The sequence below is a fragment of the Brassica rapa genome, chromosome A07 (genome assembly GCF_000309985.2).
Source record: "Brassica rapa cultivar Chiifu-401-42 chromosome A07, CAAS_Brap_v3.01, whole genome shotgun sequence".
Lineage (NCBI taxonomy): Eukaryota > Viridiplantae > Streptophyta > Magnoliopsida > Brassicales > Brassicaceae > Brassica > Brassica rapa.
In genome coordinates, this window is record NC_024801.2 from 22,325,632 (window position 1) to 22,338,233 (window position 12,602).

Consider the following 12,602-nt stretch of genomic DNA (forward strand, 5'->3'; position numbering starts at 1 on the left):
AAGCTACATTGTTCTTACTTTTTTTTTTTTTACATTGTTCTTACTTTTGATCTATGTTGTGTCCGGATCAGTTTTGAATAAAATGTGCATATTTTTTAGGGAATCGCATCGTTAGATCAAATCTCAAACCCCATAAGAAAAATAATTCAATTATATAGTTTTTGTATAAAACATATCCTGATCACTCGGTGGGAAGTCATCCAGTGGCTAATTTGTGACACATGTTGCACAACTATATATAGTTCGTTGACACAAAAATGCCTACTTTTACCCTAAATTGATCTAAAATCTAAAAAAAAACTCAATAAAGTACTAATAAAATCAAAAATACATAATATTAGAGAGATGATCCCACATTGAAAATATGTAAAGAAATTGAGTAATCTATAAGATAAATTGTTCATTTCACTTACTACTAATCTATCTTATTAAAACAGAAACATTGTGACTTTTTCTAGGTGGATTTTAAGTTGGACTTACTATTAGATATGATATATTTTCTGATTCTATTAGTTAACAATTAATATTAGTAAATTATTTCTTTATTCTATTTTGCTAACTTAATACCTTATATGCATTTATTTATCAGTTGGTCCATATGCCTTATATTCAAAAAAAAAATCTTGCCCAATCGATTTCATAAACAACGTGCAATAATGTCTAATTTTGAGATTTCATAACCACCATCCAATAAGTCTATGAGATAATCACCATGCAGTATATTACTCTGTAACCAATTAATTATATATATAGCCATACTATATGATATATTCAAAATGGATTCAAGTCAAACTTCTTAACCCATTACCCTTTAACCAATCTAAATTGGATTACATATCAGATTAACAGGTTTACCGGCTCGAGGGTATAAGTTAGATTTAAAAGTGTTGATTTAAATGCCAATTATTAAATAGACAAAAAATTTATAAATTAAAAAAATATTTGTAACATTGTTCATAGAATTTTGAATAAAATATCCCGCGCTTCCGAAGCGCGGGTCATGATCTAGTTGGTTTTAAGCTAGAAACCAAAGAAACTTGTCATGGTATCAGAGCAGACCAACACCCTGACTCATTAATCCTATTCAGAAAGTGACATAATCATCCCACGAATTGATGACCCAAAAAAAGTTCAATTCATTCGAAATTACTAGAAAAATAAAGCATTGTCTCTCGCGGGAAAATGTTGGAGAGAAAATCCAACATTGAAAATATGTTAGGAACTTGAGTAATATATAAAAGATATGGACCACTTCATTTCCTACCAATTAGTTTTAAGTGAGAAACCCAAAAAACTTGTCACATAATTAAATTCCATAAAAATATCTATCTTCAAAATTATAATCGGTAAAACACATTTTAAGAATATCGTAAATATATTATTATTATTATTAGTATTAGTATTAGTATTATTATTATTACTAGGGATTGGTCCGCCCTACGGGCGGATGAGTTTACATTAAAACTATTTATATTTAAATATATTTTAATTTTATAAAACATTGAGACTTTATTTTATACTAAAAATAATAAATATAATCTATTTTATCCTAAGATCATTTTTTTAACTATCAAAAGAATGTTATGTAAAAATCAGACATTTTTAAGAACTGAAAAACTGTTCTATAGATGTAAATCTCATAAGTTGTTACTTCAAACCATCTTCTTAATAACTCTTCCAACTTATGATTTGGCTTGTACTTGAGTGAACTAATCATAATCATGTCCTTCATTGCCTTGTTTATTAGCCCTCACATATTGTCTTTAGAAGTTCTCGGCTTCTTGTTTATTAGCCCTCGCATATTGTAAATTTTATTTTGTTGGTTTGAGTTGAAAAAACCACTAACAATATTTTTGTTAGAGAACGCAAAATTATTAAATAAAAAATTAAGAAAAATAAAATGATTTATATTTTTTATTTGATTTCTATTTCAATTTCATATAGTTGAAAAAATATAAAGTAAGAATAGCTACATTTTTTCCAAGAGTATCATATTTTTCAATAACTAATTTCATATAGTTGAAAAAATATAAAGTAATAATTTCATATTATTACAATAACTAGTTTTTTCACAATAATAAATTAATACACCAACTCCAAGCCAATTCAAACTTAAATCCAGTTTTGGGGTTATATTATTCTTGTTTCATGTAGAAACTCTGAGTCTCTGACTTTGATGTGTTCTTAAAGAATGTACATAATCAATCGATTCAGAATCAACTGCTTCTCAGAATAACTACCTTTGTGGCTGTCACTTTTTTGGCCGCAAGTTTTTGGGATGTATCTCCTTGAAACTGTTTCTAGAGATGAGGCGATGTTTCAATGGTGGCATTCATATATATAAAGGTTTATTTTTCCTGATTATAAGATAGTTTTTACCATTGGTATAATGGAGCTTAAGGTTAACCTCTTAAATCAATTCTCAAAGGTACACAAATTTGAAAGTGAAAATTTTTTTTATTTATTTAATTAATAACCTGATAAAGTAGACTTCCCATGAAATTAACTAAAACTTTTGTTGATTAAAGAAATAAACTAAAACTTAGAAGAAGAAAAACTCAAATAAAAAAGGTTGAGAATGAGAAGTTTTAACGCAAATTCATTTACTCCTTAGGTCAGACTTAAGTCTTATGCAGGTCTTCTTAGCGGAGTGACAATCCTCCAGAGCTGGTTCTTCTTCCAGTGTTTCTGGCATCAACAGGGGGTCAGTTGGTGGATCTGTCCTAGCTGTTCCCTTTCTCGACCACACCATCAACAGTACAGCCTTTTGTGTTTGTTGCACAACTCTCTTCACAACAGGAGAGAGGATTGTCTTATCAGCTCCAGCACCAGGCAAGCCATTAGCTCCCTGCCCATGAACAATAACAAACAATAGTCAGTGCTCTCAGATGTTAAACGATTTAGTGAAGAGGGTTAACAAACCAAAAATATGTTATAGGCCTTGCGTTTCAAGTAACTTTGTCTAGCATCACATTTATGGGTAAAATAAAAATGTGTTCCAGAGGTTGCATTTATGAAAAACAGACATGGAATTACACAGAGTAAAACAATGTAAAATATTCAACTGAGATACAAACGTGTGGGACTTAAGAGATCTTTTTTTAACTCCAACTAACTCGAGGCTAGCGTTTGTCGATACGGCCACAGGCCACCTTTGGTCACACCTGATCTTGCTAATTTCTCATCAAGCAGAACAGCTAGGGCATCAAATACACTCAAGCATAAAGACAATTCTCTATATAAACGATGTGGGGTACTAATATTCATTTCCAAATTTTAAAACTAAGGTGACGTTATGCAAGAAAATTTAGCTAGCTACCTGAGTTACTTCTCCCATTATCTCGTTGGCTTGGCCCTGTTGGTAATCGGTTAAAGCACATTCAGATTCTTAATCTCCACCTGTGAACCAACAAAAACACAAATCATCAACCAAATATAGTAAAAATTAAGCTAGCTACCTGAGTTAATTGCATCTCACTGGCATATTCAGTGGCATCAATGAAACTATACCTTCACTCATTCTACTGATTCAAACATGATCATATTAACACTCAACCATGTACCAAACAAATCAATATAGACTAATATACATAAAAACTATATATTGATTCACTCATAATACTGAATCAAACATGAACACATTTAAACTCAACCACGTACCAAGTAAATCACATAAAAACTGTAGACTAATATAGAGAAAACTATACACATATACATAAATATTATACCTTTGTCATCTCCAGATGAACAGCAGCACGATTTGTGATAAAGAGATTTATTCATCATCAGTTTCCATGGCTGAGTAATTCCTGATATTGTTTCGACGTCCTTGTATGTAAAATTCTCCATTCTTGTTTAAAGCTTTACCTTTCCTTCTCCAAAGTTCGGCCCAGGTTCATGCTGCGGGTCTTATTTCTTCTGTACTCCATGCTCCTTCCTTGGAGGCACAACCATCTTATCCTCCTGATCCGCCGCTGCTTCACCCGCCTGAGTCCTAAAATGAACATTCAACAAATCTCTAAGAGGTTGCATCACCATCTACCAATTGTTAACGAAATCAGGCTGTGTAAAAAAAAAACCTCTAGCTGAATATTCAGCCGTTAGTTTCTCCGACATCTCTAGCCATTGGAACCATCCCCAAACGGATTCAAGATGGTGTGTGGACTCGACGCAAAGCCTTGAGCGTCTGCCAAACATAATTATAAAGCTACGTTGTTTGGATCGATATCAAGCCCCTTCGTATAAACGTCGATGACATCCTCGCGCTGATTCAATCCTAAGTGAGCAGCTCTCTGTAACCTGAGAATCAATGCTTAGGTTCATCGGTTTGACAAACCAATAATATGATCGGACTATCAAAATTGTTAAATACGTACAAAACTAATAAATCACGGTGGTTTCTCACCGTAGTTACCTGCTCGTCATGGAATAGCATGTCGACACGAAGAATATGGTCGATTTAATTCGAGAGAGTGGGATGAGTGATTTATAAGACGTAATTGAATGGATTAATGTATTCAGGTGACGAAAACTCAGGCCGTTACAGAGACACTGCCGGAGGTGGTGAGATGTGAAGAGTCACGCGACACTCTTCTGATCGTAAAAAAAAAAGAAGAAAACCCTGATGACATCTGGACTTTGATAGAGAAAACATAAAAAGCCCATAGAAAAAATCAGATAAAAAAAAACGAAGCCCACATTTCTAAGGTTTTGCTGATGTGTCAAAAACGACTCTCCTGATTGGATGATTTTAATGTCCTACGTGGACAGGCTCTCTGATCAGTATATGCTCCTTTTAGTATAGGTTAGATTATTATCTTACTCTTCGCCTCATGTAAAATACTAGTAATTACTAATTAATGAAGAGTTTTGTGAAAGTTGATAATATCTTGAATGATTGATATTTGTTCTTTTGAAGGAAAAAAAAAAGAATCATGTGAAGGCATTGAAAGCGGAAGAACTTTCTCTTGCCAGGCAAAGCTAAGCTGTGTTAGCTACTTTGGGGCCACACCAATTGAACCATTTGGTAAACCTAAGAAACTCCTGTTTGTCATCAACTTCTTTGTTTTATCTGAAACACAAATGTCTGGATCTGATTACTGTTTGAATGATGAGTGATTAATTAGTATACTTGTTTTGCTTTTGAATGGCCACTGATTAAAGAACTCGTTCCCTTTGTGTTAGAACGGAGTATGTGCGGATAAGGTACATATAATCCTGTTAAAGTTACAGGAACGGGATTTGCTTTTAGCAAAAATACATAATCCTGTTAAAGAAAGCAATGCAATTACAAAATAACATCTCAAATGAAAAAAAAAAAAAACTACATGATTTTGATATCAGCTCTAGAAAACTTTTTCCTTGAGCCAAAGAGAACATTGGATATAGCAATGGAAACTAAAAACCATGTATTAATGAGTCTTATTTCGTTTTGCTCACCTTGTCTCTACTTCGTACACGGCTAGCTGCATTGGTTCTTGTTCTAGCCTTGAACTCAGATTCTTCTTCTTGGTTGCTGGATTTTTCGCTAGCTCTGTTCTTTGTCTGATGATTGACTTTTTTGGCATTACTATTCTTCGCCTCTGCATGATTCTTGGTGTTCCTTGGAAGCTGAGTGCTAGGCCATGAAGATGCATCAGAAGTCATGGAGTCATCGCTCCCATTTTTACTACTATCATCATCACCATCATCATCGACTTCTTTTACACGGAAATTATCACCATTATCGTCATTGTATTCTTCAGAGTGATGGCTCCCATGGAACGTGTCTTCTATGTACATGGTCCATCCTGATTCACAACTACTCTTCTCCTCAGCACCTCCATGTATACTAGGAGACTCCATTGCCAACACAAAAAGTTAACTAAGCTTTTTCTTTATTATAACTTTACGACCTCGGCTTCTTCTAATCTCTTTACCCTCTGTGTCTCTCGCTGCCTCTGGCTTTAAAGAACTGTCTTTTTTTTCTGATCTATTTCCTTTCTTGTGTTTCTGAATCAAGAAAAGCTGGAGCCTATGGAATCACTCATATAAATGAATACCATAAGTGAGTATCACCACATGGCAAACTTAGCACCATTGTTTTTTCTCAATTGAAGAACTAAAAGACAAGTCATTTTCAGATATATATGAAGGAGAAAAGGCTAGCCTTCTTGAAATAAAAAATAGTACACTTTCTATAAATTTTGGTTCCTTTTTACCCATTTCTTTTATTGGAGATATCTATACGGGATTGAATATTAGAGTTCCCAAACCTTTTATTAGAGATATCTATACGGGATTGAAAGGATAGGGTTGACAAAACATTTACTAGTTTTTCCTTCTCTCTCTCCGAGTCTGACTGGAAAAAACTAGCGCAATATAGAGTGTGATTGGTAAAAAAAATGAGAGTAAATAAAAAAGTAAAACTTAGTGGAAAATGTAAAAGATGAAAATATGAGAGAGAGAAATATCTAGAGTAAAATCATATATTTCTAGTCTCTAGTATAATCAAAGTAATATTTAGTCTCTTTTCTTTTTTTGTGTAGGGTACATGGAGTTACTAACAAAAACTTATGTTCCACTTGATTGGTAACATTTTAGCTCAACCTAGAGTAAATATTGATCTCTATTAATATCTTTTAGTCACACCCATAGAGTAATTTAAGGTCGATAAATTGAGAGGAAAAGTGCCAGAGGAAAAGAATAGTAAAAAGTTGAAATGAACATTATTTTTTTACTCTACAAAAACTAAGAGGAAAATAGCACTAAGAATTTCATTTTTAATAAACAGTGATGAACGTAAAAAATAATTAAAAAATAATTAAAAACTTTTTCACCTGACTAGAATGATTTCAGTGGAACTGAGAGTAATATCTACTTTGGCTGAAAACTTCTCGCGCTATACGTGACTTACAGTCACAGCCTCTATGTTTCATTCACTTACCTATAGTCAATCACACAACTGTAAAAAGATTCAGCTCTTGGGGTGGAAAAAAAAATCTCAAGTAACAAAAAGGAATATGAAAAATGTATAGTAAAAATAATATATTTAATTGTACCAAAAGGAAAATGATGTGGCAGGAGTTATCAGAGATAAATGAAGCAAGAGGCGGAGCATGGTTTTTAACCGGTGACTTCAATGACATGCTAAATAATCAAGAGAAGACAGGGGGCGTAGAAAGATCTGAAGGATCATTCGTCGAACTTCGCTCCTTCATGTCACGCAACGACTTATATGATCTGAAGCATGCAGGGGATTTCCTCTCTTGGCGAGGGGTACGAAATGAGCAAGTGGTCAGATGCCGGCTCGACAGGGCGGTAGCGAACAGTGAATGGTTTGAGGATTTCCATGCAGGATTATGTGAGTATCTAAAGTTCGAGGGGTCTGATCATAAACCAATTGCCACCTGCTTTGATACTGAAAGAAGAAAAGGAAAAGGGCTGTTTCGCTTTGATCGAAGATTGAAGGATAATCAAGAGGTGAAAAACATCATCGAGAAACACTGGAACCAGGCGACTAGAGCCCCGGTAAGCAGGAAGATCGCCATAGTACGAAGTGCCATTGTTAGATGGAACAAAGAGCAACAGAGGAATAGCAGAGAAATTATTGAGGAGCGAAGGAAAGACTTAGAAGAGGCTATGACGAGTAACTGCAACGACCCACCGCTCCTTGATATCATTAACCAAGAATTGAAAGAGGCCTACAAAGCTGAAGAGGAGTACTGGAGGCAGAGAAGCAGAATCCTCTGGCTAAGTCTAGGTGATAGAAACACCGGATATTTTCATGCTACTACCAAAGGAAGGAAGGCGATGAACCTAATATCAGTGATCGAAGATGCAGACGGAGGAATTCATTACAAAGAGGACAAGATCACTAGAACTATCGTGGATTATTTCACTGAACTCTTCACCTCTCAGGAGGCAGAACGTGAGCACATTGTCAACACTGCTCTACACCCAGTGATCTCGGCGGAGGAGAATGAGATGTTGATCAAAGCCCCGACAACAGATGAGATTAAACTGGCTGCTTTTTCTATCCATTCTGATAAGGCCCCGGGCCCGGATGGTTTTTCGGCGGCCTTCTTCCAAGCTAATTGGAGCACGGTGGGGCCTGATATAGTGCGGGAAGTGTGCAAGTTCTTTGACACAGGACGGTTGCCAGACGGTATTAACGAGACCCATATTAGACTGATCCCGAAAGGCGAAGGAACTCGGACTGTAGCAGATTATAGACCAATTGCATTATGCAATGTCTACTACAAAATAATCTCTAAGCTTCTTACCCGAAGACTACATCCGATTCTCTCAAACCTGATCTCGGAGAATCAATCCGCGTTTGTTCCAAACCGAGCAATATCCGACAATGTTCTCATCACGCACGAGGTCCTTCACTTCCTCAAAACATCACAAGCTAGTAAACGTTGCTCCATGGCTGTCAAAACCGATATGAGCAAAGCATACGACCGGCTTGAATGGAATTTTATTGAGTTGGTGCTTAAGAGGATGGGTTTCCACCAGAAATGGATCCAATTGATACTGCAATGCGTCACGACCGTGTCTTTCTCCTTCCTGATAAACGACGCAGCCAAAGGGAGAGTAGTCCCGGAAAGAGGGATCCGACAAGGTGATCCGTTGTCACCGTATATATTTATTCTGTGCAGCGAAGTGTTATCCGGGCTCTGTGCAAGAGCTCAAATCGATGGATCTCTACAAGGAATAAGAGTGGCAACAGAATGTCCGCGAGTTAATCATCTCCTCTTCGCGGATGACACGATGTTCTTCTGTAGGACTAATGAGCAAAGCATCAAGACACTAAACGACATACTGAGACAGTATGAGCAAGCCTCGGGACAGAAGATTAACAAAATGAAATCGGCCATTACCTTCTCACGCAAAGCACCGCAGGAGTTGAAGGATAAGGTGAAGAGGAATCTAGATATCCAAAAGGAGGGGGGAGTGGGGAAGTATTTGGGATTGCCAGAGCACTTTGGCCGGAGGAAAAAAGATCTTTTCACTTCAATCGTCGACAGGATACGGCAGAAAGCTATCGGCTGGACGACTCGGTTCTTATCTGCAGCGGGGAAATTGGTTATGCTCAAATCAGTCCTCTCAGCGATGCCGACGTACTCGATGTCTTGCTTCAAGTTGCCAATGTCTCTCATCAAAAGGATACAATCCACATTAACGCGCTTTTGGTGGGACTCGGATCATGACCACAAGAAGATGTCCTGGATATCTTGGGCAAAAATAACAAGATCCAAGCATGATGGGGGCTTAGGAATACGGGATCTCCAGTGTTTCAACGACGCTTTGCTGGGTAAGCTAAGCTGGCGTATACTGACCAATCCGAATGGCCTGTTAGCGAGAATTCTTACGGGGAAATACTGCAAAGATAGCTCGTTTTTAGACTCCCACGCACCAGCTTCCTGTTCCCATGGGTGGAGAGGCATTTTAATTGGCAGAGACCTAATTGTTAAGCATCTAGGATGGGCAGTGGGGAACGGAGAATCGATACAACTGTGGAATGACCCATGGCTAGATACTAATAAGCTGGAGAGACCTATGGGACCAGCCACTGAACAAACCAAGGATGATCTAGTCAAGTCACTGTTTCAGGAGAACTCTCGCAGCTGGGACAAAGAAAAGATTGAGGCAACCTTACCAAGCGCAGCCCCACAAATCTATGGCATCAAACCAAGCAAAGAAGGAGCACCAGACAAGAGGATATGGCTGAAGCATAGCTCGGGAGTATATAGCACAAAAACAGGATATCAGGCCGCAGTGGAAGGAAAAACAGAGGAGCCAACACCCAGGGAGGAAGGAAGCTACCAATGGATGAGGAAAATCTGGGATATTAAAAGCCCCATGAAGCTTAAGCTCCTAATTTGGAAAGCAAAGCACAGAGGTCTACCGGTGAATGAGAGCTTGGCTGTGCGGAACATTATCCCAAGCGGCGTATGTGTACGATGTGGTGAGATTGAAACAATAGAGCATGTCTTTTTCAAATGTCAATTTGCGCAGGATGTATGGAGAAAAGCGCCTTTCAAAGACAGTGTTGTGTTGGATGACGTGGGAGATTTCACAGCGGGATGGGAGAGGGTGCAACAAGCTAGTTGTCTTCCCCCAGTTGGGCTTAAAACTTGTAACATCGCGGCCTGGATTGTCTGGACTATATGGATAGCGAGGAACCACAAGATCTTTCGGGAGAAGGTTTTCTCAGAGCAGGAAGTGATTACAAAGGCATTGGTAGAGGCAAAGGAATGGGAAGCGGCCCAAATCCAACCGAAGGCAACAGAGACTGGAAGAGTTAAAAGGATGGAGGAACAAAGACTTGACATAGTCTGCAAGTCGGACGCGGCATGGAATGAAGAGAAGATGGCTGCGGGAGCAGCCTGGTTTTTCACAACTCAGAGTGGTGGTCAAGTCAGATCAGACTCAGAGATTTTCACACACGTGAAATCACCCCTCGTGGCGGAGGGTCTAGCTATGCTTACAGCAATGGAGCAGGCACTTTTATGGGATTACAAGCAAATCTCCTTTGAATCGGACTCGAAGATATTGGTGACAGCAATACAAGAGGGCTCAAACATCTCAGATTTGCATGGAATCCTCTCGGATATTAGAACTCTATCGGAATGTTTTAGTTCAGTTTCCTTTCATTGGGTAAACAGAAGCTCTGTAATGGCTGCTGATATGGTGGCAAAGCAAACCTTGAAAGCTTTTGTAACGAACCCTTAATTTAAATGAAGTAGTTTGTGCACAAAAAAAAAAAAAAAAACTCATTTTCTTAATTAGGTTCGGAGCTGTTCCTCTTCCTCATTCCTTTAATACTCTTCTTCTTCTTTCCCAGTCCTGTCTTGGTCATAAAAAGTGTTGCAGCCTTTTGGTTTCTCTCCCTCCCAAAATATAGAAATGTTTTCATTTGGATTGAAGGTCATGCAACCGGATTATTGATATCCTTTGGTGTTTTCAAAAGATAGATTTTCTTTTAAACATTGTTTATTAATAGTTATTTGAAAAATGTATAGTAAAAATAATATATTTAATTGTAAATATTACGTATATTTTTAATATATGTGAAAACTGTAGAAAATTCATATTATCAGTCATTTGGAATCCATATTGGTTACAGCTAAGCAAATCAAGTGTGGTAGCTTCCAGATATAACAATAACGACGGGGAACAATAACGACGGGGGATGGTGTAGTAAGACTTTGACGACCCTTCTTTTGAGCATTTAAATTAATTTCAATTTTGGAATTTACGAAATTGGATCCTCATAGTACATATAATAATACGCATTGTGGGTCTCATGAGTGGAAACATATGAGGAAACTGTACACATCGTAAATGCCTCCAAGCTTGTTTCTTTGGGAGACTCTTTTGTATTTTTCTCATGTGGGTCTTTGTACTATCATTCATCCTTGATCCTACACGTGTGAGTACTGTTTCTCTCTATAACATCGTTATTTCATTAGTAATGGGATTAAGCTTACACTAATTTGTCGGCCAATGTTAGATTATATATAACTTGTTGAATTTGATATTGTTTCCTTTCGACACTTAAGGTGGGTGAGTAGTTGAGAAAAAGATTAAAAAGAGAGAATTTGAATTTGCTTCTCTTTCACTCTCATACGTATATTGATGGGTTCTAGAATATTGGTTACTCATGTTGTTGGTAAATGATGATGAGTCTATGAACTTAGAACAAATTATGCTAATATGTTTTTTAAAACTAAATCATAAATGTCATGTTAATTGGATGCTGTTAAAAAGTTTTTAAAAGTGGGTATGTCCCCTTTGCACCAAACTTTTTGCTTTACTTCAAATGCCTGCTTCTGTCAGGTATACTTCTCCATGGATTCATTTGTCTCTTGCTCATAAGTCTCCCATGTGAAATTATTTCATATATTATTGTATTTTTATGTATATATTTTGGAATGTTTTCTCATTTAAATTAGACACACCACTATACTTCTTAAAACCATTTTTCAGGATTTGGTTACCATCTTAGATAAGATGACAAAAAACTCTGATGTTACATCATAACTTTCGATTATATTTCTCTGCCATTTTTTGTGTTTTTTTCTTCTATATCATGCCATTTTTTTTTGTGTTTTTCAAAGATTTTCTTAGTTGTGCTCATCACCTTCTAAAGAAGTAATCATAACGCAATTAGATGAGACCACAAAAATAAGTTTAGACGAGACTGTGGAAAGACATCTTGCTTAATAAACGTTATGTCGTGGTACAGTACATTGATTTGATTAACAGAGACCAATGTGTTTGGTTTTCTAAAACAATATTAATGTGGGTCTCACAAGACCACCATTTAAGCCACTGAGATTTACTTTTTTTTCTTGATTAAAAGTTTTCAAATTAAAATTAAAAATAATTCTTAAAATTCGAAAATATAGTACTCTTAAAATTAATAAACTTTATCTATGAGTTTTGAAATTTATTTTATATAATGGATGGTCTTTTACAGATTCTATTTTAAATAACAGAGAGGTAGGCCTTTTACCAAATATACATTAAACAAATTTTTTTCTTTTGTATTTTTTAGAATAATTGGTATAAATTTGTAGAATTTTTATGTATGTTTGACTATTTAAAATAAA

General features: G+C 36.4%; 1 protein-coding gene across 1 annotated transcript; it reads right to left on the reverse strand.

Annotated features, from left to right (window-relative positions):
- On the reverse strand, nt 1–6,873 carry LOC103830945. Its single transcript, XM_033275518.1, has 2 exons — nt 4,080–6,873; nt 1–3,994 (listed from the first exon to the last, which is right to left on the reverse strand). Exon 1 carries the CDS (start codon nt 5,842–5,844, stop codon nt 5,422–5,424), a length of 423 nt encoding a protein of 140 aa, XP_033131409.1. The 5' UTR covers nt 5,845–6,873; the 3' UTR covers nt 1–3,994; nt 4,080–5,421.
- Between the last annotated feature and the right edge of the window lie 5,729 nt (nt 6,874–12,602).